Source organism: Hyperolius riggenbachi, chromosome 5, assembly GCF_040937935.1.
Source record: "Hyperolius riggenbachi isolate aHypRig1 chromosome 5, aHypRig1.pri, whole genome shotgun sequence".
Taxonomy (NCBI): Eukaryota; Metazoa; Chordata; class Amphibia; order Anura; family Hyperoliidae; genus Hyperolius; species Hyperolius riggenbachi.
The window spans coordinates 355,779,750-355,804,213 of NC_090650.1; the positions used below are offsets into that span (position 1 = coordinate 355,779,750).

Below are 24,464 nucleotides of genomic sequence, written 5' to 3' on the forward strand. Positions count from 1 at the left end.
TAGCGATTTTCCCATACTGCGCATGCACACAACACACCCATGCATGGGGATGCGATGAGTAGGCGCATTGCCGGGCAGTTTTGAGAGGGTCACTGCTGCTGGCGGGAGGCTCACAGAAGGACGGCGCAAGCACAGGATGACTCCAGGGGGCTGCAAGAAGTCCCAGGTAAGTAACTGCTTTTTCTTTTTAATTTAAGAATTCCTTTAAAGGATACCTATAACCACTAGGGGAATAAAATGACATACTAGTTAAAAAGAGTGAAGGCTCTGGATCCCTTAGGCCTCGTTCACATCATTTAGCACAGATGGATGTGCAATCGGAACGCAACGCATACGATCGCACGCCATCTGCACTACTATGCGCTGCGCTGCGCTGCAGACCCCATTCATTACAATGAATGGGATCTGTGCTGCGATTCCCCAAAATGCATGCAGCACGCGATAGCGCAATCGCGCTGCTGCGCGGCGCATATGATGGGAACGGTAGAAGGGCTGTCTATGCCCTTCTACTGTTCTTGCGTGTCGCACACTATACACGCTGCCAAAATGCGCACGGCAGCGCGTATAGTCTGAACGAGGCCTTAGAGCCTTTCCTCTCTGTGACCAGGGCCGGTTCCAGACTTTTTGCTGCCTGAGGCAAACTGAGGCCCCCCCCAACTGGAATGGTCGCACAGCACCCAACAATTTGCACTGTAAGTTATAGGTTCCGGTGAGCCCCCCTAAACACCCTCAGTATAGGTAGGTAGCCAGTTATAGGTGCCCCCAGTGTTGGTAGCTAGGTACAGTTTCCCCAGTATACAGTAGGTTGGCCAGGTACTCTTCACTTCCTGTTTCTGCCTCCTTGCTGCCCCCAGACTTCTGCCACCTGAGGAAGTCACCTCACTTAGCATCATGGGCAGACTGTCTGTGACCCCTTGTTCCACCGTAGGGCCCAATTCTAAATTTCCCAACAGCTGCATTTTCATGTTTCCACAGTAGGCTATGGAAGGACTCGGGGTACCTGAGTCCTTCTGAAGACAAGAAGCTTCGTACCGTACACGCCCGTTCATCTTCATAAGTACTCAGAGACTCGAGTGTTCCCGTAGCCTTCCGTGAAGACCTGAAGGGTTTTATAACATTAAAGTTGGACACCGGGAAGAGGGGCCTGGGGTCGGAACGGGGGCACAGAGAGAGAACCAGGAAGGCTCTAAGGAATCCAGAGCCTTCCCTTTTCTTAGGTGAGTCAGTGTGTAACTTTTTCCCCCTGGTAGTTACAGGTATGCTTTAAGGCAGTGCTGCCACTGTTTATACACTTTTCACCAGTTCTTTTTAGCGATGGAAGTATTATACTGGCAATTAGAGCACTGAAAATATACCAGGCTTACACTCCGCATAGTGTCATAGCCCTACTCATCACACTGACAGCAAATTTACATGACCACATTAGCAGAATATTGCTCCTGTCATTGCAAATAAAGTTTGCCTTTTGTAGTATTACGGTGAGAGTTTTAGTACTGACAGACATAGGCTTCCCTACTTTTTGACATGGCAGCCATTTTCACCATCCCTAGTCATGAAATGGGATTATCCTGTTGCAGAAATCACATGTGCAGACAGTCAATAAAATGTGAACAGATTTCTACTGTAATAAATACAGATATATACCAAGGCTTACATTCAGCCACTGTTAAATAAGCAGTTTGTGAGATGCTTTTTACACATAATGCTTCCATTCCATGAGGGCCTTTTAGGCAGAACATGTCACTTGCAGTGAGGAAGGAGAATGAACCATGAAAGTGTTTATAGGGAAACAGATCCAGAGCCGTCATCACATTTGCAATTGCTTGTGCCGGCATTAGCTCTCTGATCGGGGGACATTTTCATCCTGGTCTTGGTTTTCAGAACCTGAGGGCTGGTGGAGGAACTGTCCTGTGGCTCCAATGTAAAGCCGGGATCTCATAGGCCATTTCTGAAAAATAATCAGAAAACATTTTAAACCAACATGTAATAGGAATAACTTGGAATACAGCACAAAGCATACCAAAGGAAAGGGGGACACCGCAATGCAACTGGTTCTAGTAAATCTACCACAAAGCTTGATGAATGGCAAATACATTTTGAGCAGTTTATGTGCAGACTCACCCGGGTGGTTAACATGAACAATTTAGCAAGAAATTTTGGCGCTCATAAGCACTAATGCAAATACTGGCTATTAGGCACACAAAGCAGAAATTTGGGCACACAATAATTATCATTTTGAAAATTACATTATTGTTTTTAACATGTTTAATGTTTAGTACCGTATTTACAAATTAATTATTTTTGAAAATTGTTTTGAAATGTATTATTTTGAACTTTATAAGGTTAGGAAGGGGGGTTTTAGGATTAAGCATCAGGAAGGATGGTTTTAGGGTTTGGCATCCTGAAGGGGGGGTTTAGGGTTAGGTACCAGGAATGGGGAGTTAGGGTTTGGTGTCCATAAGGGGGGCTTTAGGGTTAGGTGTCAGGAAGGGAGGTTTTAGGGTTAGGCATGAAGAAAGGGGGTTTTAGGGTTAGGCATCAGGAAGGAGGAGTTTAGGGTTAGGCATCATGAAGGAGGAGTTTAGGGTTAGGCATCGGAGGTCAGAGAGTTCTGTGTGAGAGTAGGACTAGGTTAAGTTGTAGTAAAATATTGTTCATAAAATAAAATTATTGGTAGATATTAACTATAATTTTATTAATGAAAACGGGTGCCCATTTTTCCTCGCACCCTTATTTTATGCACACCTTTAGGTCGGGTGTCTGAACCAGCAGCCGGCAGCAGCCTGGCGTCTTGGTCAAATGCTTTTCTGCTAGCGTGTAAAAAGTATTTGCAACCTTCAGTGGTTTTTGGGAACTGTGTCTTGCTTTGATCCCCTCAAGGGGACACAACAGTGCTACAGTTCAGGATGAAACGAGATAATGAGATCAAGAGTGGGGTTGGTGCAAACAATGGTAAATAATCGTGTCATCAGCGGCTGTTCATTCACTAGACTGGGCAGCGCTTAAATGACAAGTGCCGCGGCCATCGTTTACACCATGTAGATGTGTGAATCATCAGCACAATACTGCTGCCCCCTTATATACTTACCTGGGGCATCCTCCAGCCCCTTGTAGCTGACATGTCCCACGCCGTAGCTCCGCTCACACGCCGCCGGCCCGGGGTCCCCGCTAGTGCAGAGGCCGACCCAGAGGTCATCCTTACTGCGCCTGTGCGAGCACCAATTGTCAATCTAGTCCACACTGTCTGCAGTGTACTGCGCAGGTGCAGAACTACTACGCCTGCGCAGTACACTGGGGACAACGTGGACTTGATTGACAGCGGCGCTCGCGCAGGTGCAGTAGAGGAAGTCGGCCTTTGCACCGGTGGGGACCCCCGGGCCGGCAGCTGCGATTGGAGCTGCGGCGTGGGACATGTCAGCTGCAAGGGGCTGGAGGAAGCTTCAGGTAAGTATATAAGGGGGCAGCAGTATTTTTCTGATGACTCCTTTAAGTGTACTTAATAGAACAACAAAAACAAAGCAGGTTTAACGGCCCAAAGAGTAAAACGTAACTTTTATTACAATAGCAAAACCTTTGAGCAGCCTTAGGTGGGCCAATTCAACAGAGGCATAGAGTTGTGGTAGAATGCCTGTGAAGAGATAAATTTAAAAGCAATATTGAACAATTAACATAGTGCCACCTACAGTATGTTCGTTATGCCTTGTTTTTGTTGCTCTATTGGTTATTGTTATACGGGGTGGCCCGCCTCACTATATCATTGTATATTGTATGCCCTTTAAATATGTTGCTTAAATCAAATGGTGAAAACGCCAGTAAAATTTATTTTAATTCCAGTTGAAATTATTGTAATGTGTGGAGAAGTCCAAACATGGGTGACTAATTATGCAAGGCATTATATATTTATCCCTTTCAAGTTTAACAAAACAATTTTACTCTCAAGGTCACTGGGGGACATTTATCAAGAGTGTCTGAGCCAAAATATTAGTAGGTTTTTAGAAATCCATGCAGAAATGGCTCAAACAGCCTAAGAAATCACTAAATAGTGCAGATTCCTTCTAAAACTGTTGTAAAATAGGAGGAGCTAGGAGGAGTCTCTCAGACAGTGCAGTGTGTGAGGGGAATTGCTGTTGCTGAGGTAACCAACACACCTGCTGTATTGATAGCAGCAGGCTCTGAGGAGAAATTCAGCAGGGGGAGGAGCAGATCACAAATCATGTCTGGCCTGCACTCTGAAATCATGTCTAGCCTGCAATTCTACATCTGTAGAACTTCTATCAAGCACTTCTTAATCTGCGCCAGTTTAGGGATGGATTTGCACTTTTCTTAACTGCAGATGATACAAAATTGTGCAGAATCATCAACTCTCAGGAAGATAGTGTCATATTGCAACAGGATCTGGATAGGATGGCTAAATGGGCACATACATGGCAGATGAAATTCAATGTTGACAAATGTAAAGTCATGCATTTTGGAAGTACTAATGGTCTAGCACCATACAAAATAAATGGGATACAGTTGGGGACATCAAACTTGGAGAAGGACTTAGGAGTACTCATCGACAACAAGTTAAATAATCGCACTCAATGCCAAGCAGCTGCAGCTAAAGCTAACAAAATTTTGGGATGCATTAAAAGGGAAATAAAAACTCGAGATGCTAGCATAATATTGCCCCTGTTTAATTCTCTAGTAAGGCCACATCTGGAATATGGAATCCAGTTCTGGGCACCACATTACAAAAAAGATATTGCAGTTTTAGAGCAGGTGCAGAGACGGGCAACAAAATTGGTACGTGGGATGGAAGGTCTCACTTATCAAGAAAGGTTAGATAAACTGGGTTTATTTAGTCTAGAGAAAAGACGCCTTAGAGGGGATCTAATTAACATGTATAAATACATCAGAGGGCAATATAATAGCTTGGCGGATGAGCTTTTTGTCCCTAGGCCTTCTCAAAGGACTAGAGGACATGATCTGCGCATGGAGGAAAAACGTTTTAGCCATTTATTTAGGAAAGGGTTCTTTACAGTAAGAGTGATTAAGATGTGGAATGCATTGCCACAGGAAGTCGTTATGGCAAACTCTATACCTGCATTTAAAGGGGGCTTAGATGCTTTCCTTGCATTGAAAGACATTGATGGCTACAATTACTAGGTAATGCCTAATGATGTTGATCCAGGGATTTTATCTGATTGCCATCTGGAGTCGGGAAGGAATTTTCCCTTTAGGGGCTAATTGGACCATGCCTTGTAAGGGTTTTTTCGCCTTCCTCTGGATCAACAGGGATATGTGAGGGAGCAGGCTGGTGTTGAACTCGATGGACGTATGTCTTTTTTCAACCAAAATAACTATGTAACTATGTAACTATGTACTGCAGCTCTAGAAATCTATGCTAAATTGCCACTGTTACCTAGGATTTAGGAAGGTTCTTATTATCATGCAGAACTGTTCTGTCGGTAATGCGTTGATAAATCTCCCTCACTTTGGTTATGGATTAAGTGAGAGAGCAAGTCAGGGTGCAAAATAGCAATGTTTTTCTGATGAACCCCTCTTACATTGAGCCCCTCTTAACACTCCTCATAACAAGTCAGGTCACCATTACAGAGGCGTAGCTATAGTTGGGCAAGGGGGGACATCTGTCCCCGGGCGCAGCACTGTGAGGGCACTCAGCACAGCTGCTGCACCCCTACGTGCGTGAGAAGCGGCTCGCTGGCTGCACGAAGTGCCCCTGCTTCTCTCCCTCCCTCTGCAGAGGAGTGCAGAAGCATTAACAGCAGCAGAAAAAAGGCGAGCACATCTGGCTATATAAACAGGGGAAAGGGGCACATCTGACTATCTAGAGGGGGCACATGTGGCAAATCTGTCTATTATGGGAAGGGGGCACATGTGGTTATCTAAACAGCATTTGTACATGTCTGTCCACCCATAGCCACGCCCACATTTTGATGCGGGTCCACACCCATTTTGTCTGGGGGGGTGCAAAAACTGTCTCAGTCCCTAAAAATCATAGCTACGCCTCTGCACCATTAGCTACTGGGAACAGGGGCGGTCACTACGGCATCTTATCAGGCTGGCCTTTATTAGAGGCAAGGAGGGTAAGAAGAAGGGGGGGGGGGGGCTGTGATTGCAGAGGCTGCTCTCTCAGTTACACCTCTGTTTTCAACCCTCTCCAGGACTATCTTAAACATTTCCATGAAGTGCAGTGAGAAGTATTTGTACACATGAAATGGCCTCAACTGACTAAGCTTTATCGAATACTTTATCGAACATTTGATAATTTACCTCATGAGTAAAATCTAATTTTGAATTCACTAAGGTGTTAAATTATCAAACGTTTGCTAAAGTGTTTGATAAAGCTTAGTGAATTGAGGCGTGCGTGCGTTTTGAGTGTGCATGTATACACTGAACAATTTTATGATAGGAGGCACCATTTTTCACTGTATATTCTTCTGATTTCAGTTATTAAATATTCTTATGATACTATGCAGTTACCTGATAAATCATACATCACCAACTACACTGACTGTATTAGGTAATGCGATGCTTAAAGGAGGTACCGATACACTGGTTCGAAATCACTGTGATCGAATCTGCTGTGAAATTGTTAATGCAAACATTGACCGATCGACCGATTTCCATCCAACATCAGTTGATTCAGTCCATTGGTCCTGAAGGAAAATTTTGCTCGACCGGTGGCGGGTTGGGTGCGCATCGCTAGCGGTGTTCGATTCGGCGATGACCGATGCAGCATAGCGGCAGAAATACTATTACCTGTCCGCCAGCAGTCCGTGCTGTCACTTCTTCCGGCTGGCCTTCTTCTCCATATCCTATTCACTTCCGGTCTTGTCCTGTAACAAGTCAACGTTCGAATAGTAGAGCACCCTCTACTGTTTGAACTTCGGTTTGCCACAGGACTGGAAGTGAAGAGGACACAGAGGATGCCAGAAGAAGATACAGCAGGACCCAGGGACTGGCGCCAGGGGACAGGTGATGGCTGCTGCTGACCAGAGAGCCTGAATGGGGGAGGCCTGGGGGCACTGAGGCAAGCGGCGGCTCCGCAGGTTTGAATCGATTTCATGCTGAAATTGATTCTAAATTAGTGTGCAGTGTATGGGCAGCCATTAGATCCCTCTGTGATCAGATTTGATCAGAGAGGGATCTATCTGTTGGTCGATCCTGTGGCTATCGACCAGTGTATGGCTACCTTAACAGGAAAAGCAAATGAAATAAAAATCTAACTATCAAACACGAAGGTGTTAAAGGGAACCCAAGGTGAGAAGAATATGGAGGCTGCCATATTTATTTCCTTGTAAACAATGCCAATTGCCTAGCAGCCCTGTTGATCTTCTGGCATAAATAGTGTCTGATTCAAGACCCTGGAACGAGCATATGGCTAATCCATTAAAACCTGAGTCATCTGAGTGTGAGTACCTGATCTGCTGCGTGCTTGTGTAAGCTCTATGGCTAAAAGTACAAAGTACAGAGATACAGGATCAGGAGGATAGACAGGCAACTGGTATTTTTAAAAGGAAATAAATATGGCAACCGCCATATCCCTCTCACCTGGGGTTCACTTTAAGAAGATTTACACAGGGAATTAAAAGTGAGCCATCACCATTGTTTTTTGTTGTTGTTTTTTTTGAGCAATACGTGTTGAAAATAGTTGCCAATAGCTGTCAGACATTATTTTATAATAATATAAATGTTGAATGAGGTATAGGAGCTCATTTCCCAAAGCAGTCATTCTTACATTGACCTGTGTTCAGTTCAAATACTTAAATTCATGCTCAATAAACCGGATTCACAGAGTAAATAAAAAAAAATCTGTTAATTTGCCAAATATGCAGTTTAAAGTCATTCTTAAAGAGACACTAAAGCGGAAAAAAAAATATGATACAATGATTTGTATGTGTTGTACAGCTAAGAAATAAAACATTAGGAGCAGAGACATGAGTCTAATATTGATTCCAGTACAGGAAACTCCAGTTGTTATCTATGCAAAAAAATCCATTGAGCTCCACGACTTTCAAAGTCGCAGAGAGCTCTGTCTTCTGAAGCTTGTTATCTCAAGTGTCAGTCACTGTATTTTATTTTTCTCTCCAGAGGACAGGTCAATAGTTCACTGGCCTGCTCTGTAAAATCATTTAGAATGCTGAGTAGTGTGTAAACTGCAAATATTAGAGAATGATGCAATGTTATAAAAACACTATATAACTGAAAATAAAAATCTGAGAATATTTTCTTTGCTACTAATGTTTTAGTAATTATCCGCACTACACAACCAATTCATTATATCATTTTATTCACTTTAGTGTCTCTTAAACACCCTTCTATTTTACAAAACACACAATACAGGCATTTATTACATGCTTATAGTATTAAGTTGTACTTTGATAGCTGCCTATGTTTTTAACTTCCAGGTACTGTTGGCATGCTCCTTTGCTTTTATTATTTGCCAAATTTGTTCTACATTGAATTTCAAGCAGTGGCATTGCACATGATATCAAAGTACATTCAATTATTTTATGAGCTTGTCAAAACATTTTGAAAAGGTCCAGAATATAGAAAAATGAAAAAACATTATCCTGTAACCACCGCTGGGATGTAGGTTTACTGACATATAGCCATAGTGCGACGCATCAACAACATTTCAGGTCTAGTTCCCTTTATTAAAGTGGACTAGATAAAAGGAATGCATAGAGAAATGCAACAGGTTTGAATAAAAAATATTGAAACCGAGAAATGCAACAGGCAATGTGCATTATTTAAAAGGAAATAAACTTGTCAGGTTCCATATCCCTATCACCCTCGGGTTCCCTTTAATTATTTATTGAAAATCACTACTTTTTTCTCTGCATGCTGTTTCTCATTCTCATTTCTCACTATCTTTCTGGTCTTCACTGCTGAGCAGTTTTTTTTTTTTAATTAGAAGATGCATGTTCTGCATGTCTCAAATGATAACAATGTTGTATTTATGTCTATAGTGTGGAATAATCCTCTGTTAGGACCATTCATGAAAAAATACCGCAGAAGTCAGATATACTGTTAGCATCTGCAAAGCCCATTGTAAATGAATGAAGGTTGAACACAACTAACATTCATACTGAAATGGCCACAAATATATTTACTTTAGGAAATTCCTTCCCGTTGGAAAATAACCGTATCTTGCTGTTAGTCACTGACATCGCCCTTTTCAAACACATCCACTAAACCTCTAGTTCTGTTTTTATGTTTAAAAAAAATGTTTTTGTAACATTTTTTTCTTTCTTTTTTTTTTTAAATATGTTTTTATTGAAAAACGTCAAATTATTAACAAGAAATAGTAGTAACAGTGAAAGGTTACGTATTAGTACAGTGTAATGTTTATAGACATTTTAAACACAAAGATTATCGAGACATAACGATAATGCATGAATGACAAATATGAGAATAAAATAATATCAGTTATTGTCCATTGACATGGCCACTCTGCACTAAACAATAGGTGAGCTTATATAATCAGGTAATTCCAATTAAATGAGGACAAACTGGATCACCAAATTGCATATACTTATATAGTTGTTTATAGTGAGTAAGTTATGCCTTCACTATAGAAACCAAACTTAAATTGTCAAACTTAAAACTAACTAGTCGAATCGCAGTTCTCCTTTTCAGTATTATAGGATTAAGGTGATAAGACTCTGTTAATTAAAAATATTTAGTTGCACCACTCTGACACATATAAATATAAATAAACACTCCTTCAAGCCTATGGGCATTTCAGTGCATGCTTCTCACCCTTCTCTTTTCATAACTAGGGTTATACTGGTGGCAGCCATTAGCAATTCCTCCATTGCCAGACACCATCTACTCCACCAGTTTGCTGGAAAAATCCCGGCAATATGAAAGGAAGGGAGGGGTTCCTCCAATAAATGTAAAATATTTTATATTTGTCATCATGCAGCTGAAAAAAGGCTGCTATTTATTATTATCATTTAGAAAATAGATTTTATTTCTGAAATCTTGTATTTTTAATTTGGGTCCACTTTAAGGCCAAATAGGACCTTCCTCTGTATAACATAGATTTTTTTAATTATTGGGTATGTGGGTAGGTAAAGTTAGGATATGTAACTTTTTTCAATGCAGTGATAGCTACATTGGAATAATTATCTGCTGGACCAGTGCCCAAACACTTTGAACATGCAGACCTATCCTGAATGATAAACGCTGACAACTTTTTTTTAGAAAAACAAATCCTCACTTTGGTGGGTATTCACTTTATGTAGGTAAAATTGCCATGTGCAGGGATCATTACCAAGGTAATGCAAGTCACGCTAATTGCACAACAAGTCTCACCTCACAGCCGGAAGTACCGGTAAAATAATTGTTTTAACGACACATAGTGAATACACCCCTTTTTATTAGAGTCACCATCAGTTTGCTGTACAGAACTTACACCCAATCACTTTGACTTGCAGGTACCTATTTCATTATCAACTATAAGCTTTTATAAACCTTCCAAAAATCAAATGTATCCGGGACTTGCAGGGAACAGTATCAATAGAGAAACATTATCATATTGATGATAGCTTCAGTCAGTGGCGTAGCTAAGGAGCTGTGGGCCCCGATGCAAGTTTTACAATGGGGCCCCCCCAAGCACTCTATACATAGCAATTGATACGGTGCACCAAAACCTGCCAATGGCAACTACAGTGTCAGAGGTGCAAGAAGGGGATGGGAAACAGTTTGTTAATGATTACCACTGTTCAAAGTATCTAAAGAAGTGATTATTATGAGCACAGGACCAATAGAGAGCTAATACTGTAGTTGAGGGAGGGCCCTTCGGGGCCCCTCTGGCCCAAGGGCCCCGATGCGGTCGCTACCGCTGCACCCCCTATTGCTACGCCCCTGGCTTCAGTGTAACTGCAGTGATTGTACAAAAGGATTTCCCAACAAAAAAAAAGAAGGCAGCTGAAATATGCTGATCTTTAACAAGCATGATAAAATGGCCATTTTTATTTGGTTTTTATAAAGTTTTAATAACTTCATTATTTTGTTTATGTATAGAGTAAGCACTTGTTATGTTAACATTTTAATGATTATTTATTAACCCTTACACTGCCAGCTATTTTTTTTTAAAGCTACACTCCAGTGCCAACAATGTTTTAATTGTGTTTTTTTAAATGTCTTGCCCAAATCTACATCTACAAAAGTCCACATTATTCAGTGGGGATTGTCACTTGAGATGCAAATAAATTTGAGATAATGGAGAATTGTATTAATCCGTATGATACAGAATTATGCTAATTATGAATATCTAAAATGTAAATGGTCTAATCAAATCTTGCAGTGAAAGCATTTGATGCTGAGATGCTGCATAGATTTGCAGTGACATTCTCATAATCCTGCATCAACTTCGAATTATTTGCATATTTCATGTCTAGTATGACATTTGTACTGAGCCAAAGCTTTGAACTAAACACCTTTAGACATGTGTGGCACAGGAATATGGGGAAATAAAAATGTCCATTAATGTCCCGGCAGGCAGAACTAATTTTGCCTTAGATGTCCGTGGCGTATGGATGCAGAAACATAGAAATGCCTATAGATATCCACAGCAGTCTAATGGTAGCCATACACTGGTCGATTTGACATCAGATTCGACCAACAGATAGATCCCTCTCTGATCGAATCTCATCAGTGAGGGATCGTATGGCCACCTTTACTGCAAACAGATTGTGAACTGATTTCAGCCTGAAACCGTTCACAATCTGTGGTGATGGTGGTGGTGGTGCTGCCACCGCTCCCCCCCCCCCCCCCCCGCATACATTACCTGCTCCGCCGGCGCGACTGCCCCCGGTCACCGCTGCTCCGTCTCCGCTCTGGTCTGGTCTCCGGGTCCGGCATGCTTCACTTCTTCCTGCCCGGCAGGAAGTTTAAACAGTAGAGCGCCCTCTACTGTTTAAACTTCCTGCCGGGCAGGAGGAAGTGAAGCATGCCGGACCCGGAGACCAGACCAGAGCGGAGACGGAGCAGCGGTTACCGGGGCAGTTCGCCGGCGGACCAGGTAATGTATTGCCGCTCTATTGCGTCGGTTGTCGGGCACTCGAACTCCGCTAGCGACGCGCTCCCTACCCGCGGGCGATCGACGGTAATTTTCCGCACGGAGTGATCGACAGGATCGCATGGAATAGATCGAAATTCAGCGTGTAGCGGGAACAATGTGACAGCAGATTCGATCCCAGTGATCGAATCTGCTGTCGATCGGCGGGGAATCGGCCTAGTGTATGGCCAGCTTAAGGGTTAATATTTTTCCCTACAGCTATTCTCAGTATACACACCTTCGTCACCTAAACAGGTCTATGGCTGTAGACCTTCATGCCAGTGCCAGACCCCTGCAGGGACACCACTCCTGCGATCCAACAGTAATAGAACAAATGGAGATGGCACACAAATGGCTCAGTAACGCACTGCATTATCAGCATACAGAAGCACACAACGTGTTTGCCAAAGGCGTTGCTATTTGTGTGCCATCTCTTTGTTACATTATTTTTACCTACAAAGTTCTATGTACTCTTTATTTGGCTTATTGATCGGTTTATGGGAAAAGGGGATATTTTTAATTATTCACTTTATTGAATTTAGGGTCAAGTGCATTTATACCTACAGTGGATATATATATATAATGTACTCACATCTGTTAAGATTTTTGTGATGTAAAACACAAGGACCACTAAAAAGCACTGCAAACTTTCTCTCAACTTTAATAGGGCCTGTACAATGCAACTGAGAGACAAATACATCTGTTAGGAAAATAATGCATGTTTCTACATTGGTGATTCCTATTTTATTTTTCAACAAACTTTTGTAAGCGATTTTGCAATTTTTTTTATATAAAGGTACGTTTGTTTTTCTGTAATTTTTTTGTGTGAATATTAATGAAGCTAATTTACATGTAAATACATCTAATTAATGCCAAATTTTGTTGCAAATTTATATGCAAAATGCAGATTTTCATGCAAATTTTCTAGGTTCCTCTAAATTTGTGTTGACACATGAATTTCTCATGAAAATAATTAGATCTGCCGTCTGCATTTTTAATGCAGAAAAATTGTGAAAGCAAATTTCACTTACGGACAAAATATGATGCAATTGAAAAGCATTGCAAGTGTGGTAATCATAGTTTTGGAAGATTATTATTATTATTTATTGTATTTCTAAAGCACCAACATATTATGGAAGATCACAAATTGCATGAGGTTTTAAGTTTTGGTGTGAACTTTTGTTACATAGGATTGTACAATCAATAATGGATACCAATAATAACTAACTGATAACAAGAGACTATTAATGTATATAAATATTATCGAAGAGAAACTCATTTGAAGTGTAGAAATATAACACAGAGATATATAACATTTTGCTTCAAATGAAAGTTGGATCAAGGCAGAATTATAGCTATCCTATAAAACATTTCATGTCACCTAACACACAACAACAGATTGGATTGTAAAATGTGACTTACTGGTAATTTTATAGTAATGTAAAACCTTAAATTGGTCTAAACATAATTTAGCCTATTGTGATATGGAAACTACAATTAATACAGACATCACTTACTGTATGTCATGTCCTAATTAAAAACAACATGTTTTATCTAATTTCAGTGCAGGTTTTTTCAACAAAAAAAGGATGACCGAGGGATTCAATTTTGACAAAGTAAACTTTTTAAACAATTCTGAGGCCAGAAACCCACTAGGAGCGATTTTCTGAGCGCTTTGCAATTTGAAAACTCTTACTAATGTAATGCGATGGGTGTGATCCCACTTGAGGTATTTGATTTTATAAAAATCCCCCATAGCATTGCATTAGCAAGAGCTTTTCAAATCACTAGGGATTAGAAATCGCTCCTATTGGGTTTCTGGCCTCAGTAAAATTTAAAGCAGTTTCTGATCTAGCCCTTTGAGTGGACAATACAGTCAATTAAGAAAAAGGGCTAAGGGCCCATTCACACTTGCGTTTGCAAAACGCCGGCGATTATAGCTGGCGTTTTGCAGGAGTGATTTTTCAGCGGAAAAATCACTGAACACTGCGGCGATTTTTCTGCGATCGCGTTTAGCGCTTTTATAGCACTGAAACGCGATTGCCGGGGAATCGCCTGAAAATGGTGCAGGCGACGCGTTTGTGTTTCATGTTTTTGGGCGATTTGCGGCAATTAGCGCAAATTGCCCAATTAAGAACGGGCCCATAGGGTTTAATTACACTAGTGCTTTCAAAAGTGCTAGTGTTTGAGCGTTTTGCCGAAATCGCCGGCAAAACGCTCAAGTGAATGGGCCTTAATAGTAGCAGGGAAAATGCTGTCTCTGCATGGTAACTGTGTACATAAAAACACACATATTTAAATGGCTCAGAACTAGTCTGCATTGGGCATCTGCTACTGGACTAAGAAAGAATAGAACAACGAAAAACGAAAGAAAATAGTTTCCAGATTATAATACAGTGAAAGTTGTGACAATGAAAAGGAAAAAATAAAAATGCAAAGATTCCCTTTTGGGGGCAGGGAATGGGAACGGGAAGCAGCACCCAACACGGAACATTCATTTTATTTCCCTACTAACACAGCATGTGGTGCTGCAAAACAGTAGTAACATAAACCAAACATTATGCTGTATCTACTCTATATTAAAGCATTTGGAATTCATCATTTAAACTCAAACATGATCTGGCAAAATTCCATACCATAATCCAATTCAATTACCATAACGTAGCTTTTATAAAAGCTTATTTGTCCTTATGTCCTCCTTATCTGATATGTCCCTTTTTTACTTCTCTATCTATGTTCACAGTGGGATGTTGCGTTGTGATGCATTACAACGCAGCGCAAAAAAAAGATGGTAACGCACATTAATGCTGTTTTACCGTTGCATATAGTAGGTACTGTAAAGCATACAGGCAATGAAAAGTATGCTTCCCTGTACCTGGTAACCTGTGCATTTAGAGGTAACGCACTGCAGCAGTGCCTTACCATGACGCTACGCATTACAATGCAACGCTAACGCCGCACTTAGAACGTCCCATAGCTTTAGCATTGCAGTGCGGTAAGCTGCGTTATAAGACTTTATAAGGCAGCTCTGCAACGTCCCACTGTGAACGTAGCCTTAGTCTTTTCTGTTCTTTCTTGAAAGTACTATGGTTTCTCTTGCTTTGTCTTTGCTTTGCTTTGTTTTTACAATTTCTCAACTGCTTGGTCTTCAGCTCGGTTCCCATCTGTAGCCGGATCACATGCAGCCAGCGGGAGTGGACAGTGTAGTGTCTGCTTTGATGGTCTGCTGTGGTCCAGCTGTAGCCTGGGGCAGATGCATTACCACCATAGGCTATATGGGGAATGCATCTGCCTGCCTGGGATTATTGCTGACTGCACAGAAATGCAGCTGCTTACAGCAACAGATCCAATGCATCCGTTGCAGACTGACAAGTGTTAACGGCTTCTATATACAAAATAGGAGCCGTTTACTGTCAGTTTTGCAATGAGCGGAGGATGGACAAAAAATGTCTCGGCTCAAGTGGGAACACAGTCTTAACGGCTGTCTGAACTGTCTCTACTATAACCTTTTATATTGTGGTTGCACCCACGCCAACATATTTTATCTTATAATCCTTACCTATTTTCCAAGCAGTGCTGGTTGTATCTTTTGAGAATTGTCTGTAGACATAGAGCTTCTATTTTACAATACATAGTCGGTTCAGCCTAAATGGACGAGCAAGCTCGTCCAGGCAGCGGCAGCTAAAGCCTAACTGGACGGGGATGCACGTCCAGGCGCACTTCCGGGTGTGCGCACGCATGGTCGCGTGGTGCGCGCGGTGCGCGCTCGTCCCCGACGGCTTACAAGCCGCGCTGTTTGGTGAAGAGGAGCCAGCGCTCCTCTGAGCCAATCAGAGCAAAGGAAGTAAAGAATTCACATAGTTACATCCAGTAACAATGTGAATTCTTAATAATGTTTGTAAATAACAGGTTTCCCCCTCTCTGTCTCTCAGCTCCTGTCACACAGATCAATCACTGTTCTGTGGTGACAGGAGCTGAGAGACAGACTGACAGATAAGCTGGTAGGAATTTCTTTTAATAAATTTGCCCCCCATCCCTGAATTTTTAACCCCATACTGCCCAGAATCCCTGATTCTCCCTCTCCTTGGCCATTTATTACCTACTGATCTATTGATCACTGATCTATTGTGATCTTTTTCTTCCTATCTGTTACTACCTATACTCTACTGTCCCCCCCCCCCTCTCCTCCTCTACTGTCTCCACCCCCCCTCTACACCCCCCCCCACCCCCCCCCCCACCCCCCCCCAAAAAAAAAAAAAACTGTCACTTTAAAAAAAAAATCTTTCTATCTTTTTATATTTCTCATCTTTATCTATCCCTTTTTAAATGGCGAGGAGGCTCTATTCTGTGGAGGAGGCAGCCGCCATCCTCCAGCAGAGCAGCAGCGAGGATGAGTCAGGTAGTGATTGGCTCCCTCCGTCCGGCTCTGGTTCAGGATCTGAATCTTCAGAGTCCGAAGGGCCGCCATCACGCCGCTTGAGGAGGGACCCAAGTCCTGAGTCCGCTGATGAGGGACCATCAGGACTGTCCACAGCAGGGGGCTCCGTGGGCAACCCAGCATCGGGCTCCGTGGGCAACCCAGCATCGGGCTCCGTGGGCAACCCAGCATCGGGCTCCGTGGGCAACCCAGCAGAGGGCTCCGTGGGCAACCCAGCAGAGGGCTCCATGGGCAACCCCGCTGCTGCTAGCAGCAGTGCGCCAGGGGGAGCTAGGCGCAGACAGGGTAGGCAGCCACAGGTACCTCGCAGGCAGGAGGTACCGCTTCATATATTAAATGGCACCTGGGAACCCCCTAATTATGCTGCGCCCAACATCCCACCCTTCACAGCCACCGCTGGTGTGTCAGTGCCCATTGTCACTCAGGCACCAATTGACATTTTCCAGCTTTTTATGACAGAGGCAATGTGGGAGCATTTAGTAGAGCAAACTAATTTATTTGCTCTACAATTTTTAGCTGACCACCCCACTAACTATATCACCAGAAAATGGCACCCCACCAACGTGCCCGAAATGAAGGCCTATGTAGGCCTCACGCTCAGCATGAGCATCACCCCAAAGCCCCAGATAAAAATGTACTGGTCCAGGGACCTTTATCACAATGCACCCCTCTATCCAGCAATAATGCCCAGGCAGCGTTTTGAGCTGTTGTCAAAGTTTTTCCACCTGAATGACAACTCTCAAGATGTGGAACATACCAACCCTTCCCATGACAGACTGTTTAAGTTGAGACCCCTGTTGACCCACCTAAGTGCAGTGTTCATGGATGTATATACCCCACACCGGGAAATTGCTGTGGACGAATCCCTGGTACCGTTTCATGGGAGACTTTCCATGAAACAGTACATCCCAAGCAAGAGGGCAAGATGTGGGGTGAAAATGTATAGGGCATGCGAGAGTGGCACTGGCTATACCTTCACTTTTAAAATCTATGAAGGCAAAGACTCCATTCTGCAGCCAGCTGGGTGCCCTGAGTACATTAGCACCAGTGGCAAAATAGTGGTGGACCTATTAAATCCACTTCTCCACCAAGGCTACCACGTCTACTTGGACAACTTTTATACAAGTGTGCCACTGTTTAAGTTCCTCTTCTCAGTCCAGACTGGCGCATGTGGGACGGTGAGAGCAAACCGTAAAGGCCTCCCCCCACAGGTAGTAAATAAAAAACTATGCAGATGAGAGTCTTACGCACTCAGATCTGAAGAGCTCCTGGCAATAAAGTTCCACGACAAGCGGGAGGTGATGATGCTATCTACCATCCACACTGAGGCCACAGTTCTTGCCACATCCAGAACGGAACAGCGTACAAAGCCAGAGGCCATAGTCGCCTACAATAAAAATATGGGAGCAGTGGACTTATCAGACCAAGTCTTGGCGCCTTATTTATTAAGAAGAAGAAGAAGGAAAGCATGGTACAAAAAAATAACATTCTTCTTGTTGCAGATGACCATGCACAATGCATTTGTGGTCTATCTAAAAACAGCCACAACACCAACAAGCCAACAGATGACCTTTCTTGACTTCCAGATTCAAGTCCACAAGTCCCTAATGTATTCCCCTGGCCAAATTGCACAACAACAGGATCCTATCCATTTGGAGAACTCAATTAGACTGAGGGAGAGACATTTCCCTGAACTAATTCCCCCCAATGAAGTGAAAAAAGCCCCCCTGAGAAGATGCAGAGTGTGTGTGAAACACAAGAGACGGTGTGAGTCACGGTATTTTTGCCCAGATTGCCCGTCAGCCCCAGCACTGTGTGTTATCAAGTGCTTTAGGGCATACCACACACTTGCAGATTACTAATTTCTTTTTTTCCTTTTTTTTGTGTTTTTTTTTCTTTTTTTTTTTGTGTTTTTTTTTTCTTTACCTGGACATATTTGACTGGCATTTTCCCCTTTCCTATATATTCATGTAACTTACAGACCCTCAAAGGAGCTCACATTTGGCATACCCCTATGTTTTTGGGGTGTTGGAGGAAACTGAATTTTTTGAGGAAAAAGAAAACACAAACAAAGTTTAAAATTGAACTTTGGACCCTGCTGCTCCCATCTTCTGACTCTTGGATCTGCTTGACCCCTGACTTATGGCCTCTGGCTTTTCTCTAATTCTGCAAGACATCCAATGGTAAGTTCCAATGTATTTGTTATCACTGTGAAGAGAAGTGATATATTCAAATTAGCCACATTTTGGATTTGTTATAACCAGGACAATGTGAGAATTCCTTTTGCAGTGTTCCTTTGAGAAGGTAGCTCACAAAATACCTACTGATGAATAGCCCTGGTTGTTAGCCTTCTATGATGGTGTCATGTGCGGTCTTTGTTTGATTCCAATCTCTCCTGGGAATATGCAAACAAACAATAGCTCTGCAACAATTAGTGCAAAAAAAATAGTGCACATTGGGTATAACTGATTGCTGCACCCAACCATTTGTTACTAAGTAAGGCATATGTTGTATCATTTTAACCATGATGAGCTGTAGAAAAAATGTTGGTGTGTTTTAGGACTGAGGCCTAAGTCATCAGATTTTTTTCTAGTGCCAAAGTGAAAAAAATATGTAAAAAATATCATTTTCCAAGTTATGATTCAATTTTAGCAAAACCACAGAAGTCCAATTGTTTCAAAATATGTGTATCTCAGTAGGCCTGGGTCTCTAGTTTTCAGAATGGTGACATTTGTGACCTGTTTCAAATGTTCTGACACTCCAGGGGCTTTGCGAACAAAGAATGACTGTATTACTTTTGTTGCAAAAAATGGCCTTGAAAAATGCATTAGTGCTGCTCATGGTTAACAGAGTATTGCGTGGCCAAGAAGCTATCTGATTATGTGTATAGGGTATCATTTTCACTGGGACAAGCAAGAGAATAGTATTTGGGGTCTTTGAGAGACAAGAACTATGTTAAGTGTTTGTTTTTTTTGTGCCAAAGTGAAAAAAGATGTAAAAAAAATACCATTTTCCAAGTTATGATTCAATTTTAGCAAAACCGCAGAAGTCCAATTGTTTCAAAATATGTATATCTCAGTAGGCCTGGGTCTCTAGTTTTCAGAATGGTGACATTTGTGACCTGTTTCAAATGTTTTGACACTCCAGGGGCTTTGCGAACAAAGAATGACTGTATTACTTTTGTTGCAAAAAATGGCCTTGAAAAATGCATTAGTGCTGCTCATGGTTAACAGAGTATTGCGTGGCCAAGAAGCTATCTGATTATGTGTATAGGGTATCATTTTCACTGGGACAAGCAAGAGAATAGTATTTGGGGTCTTTGAGAGACAAAAACTATGTCAAGTGTTTAGTTTTTTTGTGCCAAAGTGAAAAAAGTTGTAAAAAAATACCATTTTCCAAGTTATGATTCAATTTTAGCAAAACCGCAGAAGTCCAATTGTTTCAAAATATGTATATCTCAGTAGGCCTGGGTCTCTAGTTTTCAGAATGGTGACATTTGTGACCTGTTTCAAATGTTCTGACACTCCAGGGGCTTTGTGAACAAAGAATGACTGTATTACTTTTGTTGCAAAAAATGGCCTTGAAAATTGCATTAGTGCTGCTCATGGTTAACAGAGTATTGCGTGGCCAAGAAGCTATCTGATTATGTGTATAGGGTATCATTTTCACCGGGACAAGCAAGAGAATAGTATTTGGGGTCTTTGAGAGACAAGAACTATGTTAAGTGTTTGTTTTTTTTGTGCCAAAGTGAAAAAAGATGTAAAAAAAATACCATTTTCCAAGTTATGATTCAATTTTAGCAAAACCGCAGAAGTCCAATTGTTTCAAAATATGTATATCTCAGTAGGCCTGGGTCTCTAGTTTTCAGAATGGTGACATTTGTGACCTGTTTCAAATGTTTTGACACTCCAGGGGCTTTGCGAACAAAGAATGACTGTATTACTTTTGTTGCAAAAAATGGCCTTGAAAAATGCATTAGTGCTGCTCATGGTTAACAGAGTATTGCGTGGCCAAGAAGCTATCTGATTATGTGTATAGGGTATCATTTTCACCGGGACAAGCAAGAGAATAGTATTTGAGGTCTTTGAGAGATTAGGCGTATGTGATGTGGTTTTGTTTTAGCAGCAAATGAAATGAAAAGCAATGCAATTGTTATTTTCACATACTCTGCACCAAACTAATACACTTGTAAAAAACACCAAAAGTGACAGAATTGAAAAGTGAATACTTAAATAGTTACCTTAGGGACTCCGCTTTTTAAATATGTATGTCATGAGGATGTATTACTGTTTTTTTTTCAAATAAAGGCTTGTAATCATTGGTAGTGTGCAATGAGAAAACAAAAAACACAACATAGAAAAAATGCACCTTTATTTCCAAATAACATATTGTCACCATACTATGTACTAGGGACATAATTTAAATCTTGTGATAACCACGACAAATAGGCAGATAAAATGTGTGGGTAAAATGTTCAGTAGCGTTGTTCATTTTAAAACTATAGAGGCTGGAATTGGAGAAATAGTGTATTTTTTCATTTTTTCCCTCGTTTTTCTCTTTAAAATACATAGACATTTTAGTAGTTGCTAAAAACAAAAATCACCCCCCAAAAGCCAAATTTGTGGTGAAAAAAACAAGATCTAAATAATTTATGTGTGATGAGTAGTGATAAAGCTATTAGCGAATGAATGAGAGCAGCGCTGACAGGGGAAAATTGCTTCAGTCCTTAAGGTGAAAATAGCTGTGAGGCTGAACCGGATAGTTAATAAGAAAATGGTCAGAAAAGTATCAACACCTCCAAAGTAATTATTTTCCTAAATCAGGAGGATTTGGTCCTTACCTACCCCAAGTGTACTCTTCCCCTCATGCTTTTGAGATTATTTTCCGCAAATGTATAATCTGTGAACCTTACTAATTTATTGTGCGGTACTGCATAATATGGTGGTGATATAAATATAAAGGATAATCATGCTAGGTACACACGATACAATTTTCTGGCAGATTTACCTGCCAGGTCGAGTTTTTCCAACATGCCCGATCTGAATTACAATCGATTTTCCGATCGTTTTACCAATCGATTTACGTTCACTTCTATGGAAATCGATTGGAAAATCGATTGAAATTCTGATCGGACATGTTGGAAAAAATTTATCTGGCAGGTAAATCTGCCAGAAAATTGGATCGTGTAGCATAAGGCTAGGTTCACAGTAACCGTTGCATTGTGTTCCCTGTAACATCAGGAACAAAACAGAACAGGAGAGCGGCGCCTCACATTATCTTCCATCTCATGCAGTGAAGTACAGTGAAGCATACAGTCAACAGAAAGTATCTGTCAATGGGTGCATTTTGCAGTAATGCGCTGCATGCAGTGCGTTGTAATGCTGCACTGTGAACATTGCATAAGTGTTGCACTGCAGTGCGGCATGGCACATTACAAAGTGGCTGTTATGCAGTACCGCAATGCTCCACTGTGCATGTAGCCTTAAGATATACTTTGATGTACTCTTAGGGCCTGTTTCCACTACACGCAGATTGGATGCAGAATGGATGCAGAAAAACTGACTCCAATGAATGCCTATGTGCCTGTTTCTACTAAATGCGATTTTTCTGATGCAGATATTCCCATAGGCATTCATTGGAGTCAGTTTTTCTGCATCCAATCTGCTTGTAGTGGAAAGAAGCCCTTATATGAAATTATGCCACTAACGTTCACTTGTTGCTGGTACAAGTCATACAAGTGACAGCAACTTATACCCGCATGACCCATATTATGAAACATGCTTGGCATTAAACTGAAATGACCTGTTTACACCAATAACACTTCTCGTTCATTGTTTGCAGAGTTGCACTACACTTACTGATCAGTTTGGAGTTGATCACAGAAAATCAATAGCGCACTGAAATGTTATCGGTACTTAGGGCAGTTATGTAATGTGCATTGCGTGCGTGAAAATCTTTTGTCTGTGGGGGTACCTCAAGGCTCTGTCCTTGGCCCCCTCCTCTCTTCCATGTACATGCCCACTCTTGGCAACTTAACTAATTTGGTTTTCAATACCACTTCTATGCAGATGACACACAACTGTACCTCTTGGCCCCAGACCTGAACTCTTTCTTCACACGTGTTCCTGACTGCTTGTCTGCTATATCCTCTTTCATGACCTCTGGCTTCTTAAAACGTAATATGAGTAAAACAAAACTATTCATTTTTCCACTGTCTCTGTCCAGCTCTCTGCCTGATACGACAATTAATGGTAATAACACCCCTGTAACCTCAGTTTCCAAAGCACGGATCCCAAATCAGATCCCAAATCAGCTTGACTTCTGTACCACCTTTTATGCTCATGTCCCTAAATAAAGCATGGATGGAGATGAAAGGAGAAACAATATTCCCTATTCCACACACCTTGACAGGATGTAGATATCCATCACCACTGTGTAAGGTCCCCAGAAGATCTGGACTAACACTGGTGGAGCTGCTTGGGCTGCTGGATTGGTGGCTATGGCTTTTCTCATCCTCCTCCTGGAGACTGCGGGTAAGGTGAGCAATATAGGTTGTAGCAAGTATAAGAACATCCAACTTAGAGAGTTTTGTATCTGGAGGAACTGAAGGCAGAGTCCTCTGCAGCTCCATGAAAGCATGACGCAAGGTCTGCACTCTGTTCCTCTCTCGGGCAGCATTAGCAGCAGCTGGGCGGCCTACAATTCCACTTCCCTGACTTCCTCCTGCTCTTGCTGCATCAAATTTTCCTTTTCCAAGTGTGTCCTCTTCAGAGCTTCCAGGAGGCTCTTCCCTGATGTGCACCAGTCTGGAACCCAGAGGCCGTTGGACCTTTTCCACCATATCCACAGAAGACACTGCAAACATCAATGTTATAAAGGTCACTGTTCTGTGCATTGGTTGTATCAAGGGTTAACATGACAATGTCAAAAGAAATGCTACAAAGATTTACTACAAAATTGGAACAACAAACCAACAAACGTTGATTCCGGTGATAACTTTAAAAAGGCACTTAAAGGATAGGTCCAGGCAAAATCAAAAACAAAAATCCACTTACCTGGGGCTTCCTCCAGCCCTTGCAGCCATCCTGTGCCCTCGCTGCAGCTCCGGTGGCCCCCGGTCTTCTCCGCTGCAGAAGCCGACCTCGCCAGGTCGACATCTGGGTCGGCTTCTCATGCGCTTCACCGCACCACCGCTGACATCAGCAGCACTGTGCCTGCGCAGTACTGCGCCGATCACATCAGCAGTGGAACGCATGAGAAGCTGACCTGACGAGGTCGACTTCTGCAGCAGAGAAGATCGGGAGCCACCGGAGCTGTGGCGAGGGCACAGGACGCCTGCGAGGGGCTGGAGGAAGCCCCAGTTAAGTGGATTTTTGATTTTGCCTGGACATATCCTTTAAGCCTAGAAAAGTTGTACTCACCTGGGGCTTCTACCTGCCCCCTGCAGCTGTCCCGTGCCCTTACAGTCACTCTCGGATCCTCCTGTCCCCCGCCACTAGCCTCTTTTACTTTGCCGACAGGCCTGACCGCACGTAGCCTTCTACGCGTTCCTGTCCGCAGTAGCGTCCTGCCCCTGCACAGGAGTAGTATGTAGTAAAATATTGGTAACTTCAATTACCAATTTTTTACCATTTGCGGCTTGCTGATGCGGCAATCCCGCTATACATACTCCTCCGCCCCCCTCCATAGAAACAAAACGCATCTCTAGTTTGCAGGCTAGAGACACATCTTTGCCCTGACCTTTCACCCCGGGCGATTGATTCCTGATCCCTGCCAGGCGACAGTTTACGTAGTGTATGAGGCTAAAAGGACAATTTTGGGGGAACCCATTAGCTTATTAGCATGCGTACCAGATGAGCGCCTGTTTAATGTGGGAACTGCAACTGAGGTACATTTTTGTAACCAACGTTTGCATAGACACATGTCTAGGTCTCCATTCCTGAAAGCACT

At 42.2% G+C, this 24,464-nt stretch overlaps 1 protein-coding gene across 1 annotated transcript; it reads right to left on the bottom strand.

Annotated features, from left to right (window-relative positions):
* Positions 1-1,834: 1,834 nt before the first annotated feature.
* TCF24 (transcription factor 24) lies at positions 1,835-23,355 on the bottom strand. Its single transcript, XM_068238381.1, has 2 exons — positions 22,918-23,355; positions 1,835-1,948 (listed from the first exon to the last, which is right to left on the bottom strand). Exons 1-2 carry the CDS (start codon positions 23,353-23,355, stop codon positions 1,835-1,837), a joined length of 552 nt encoding a protein of 183 aa, XP_068094482.1.
* Between the last annotated feature and the right edge of the window lie 1,109 nt (positions 23,356-24,464).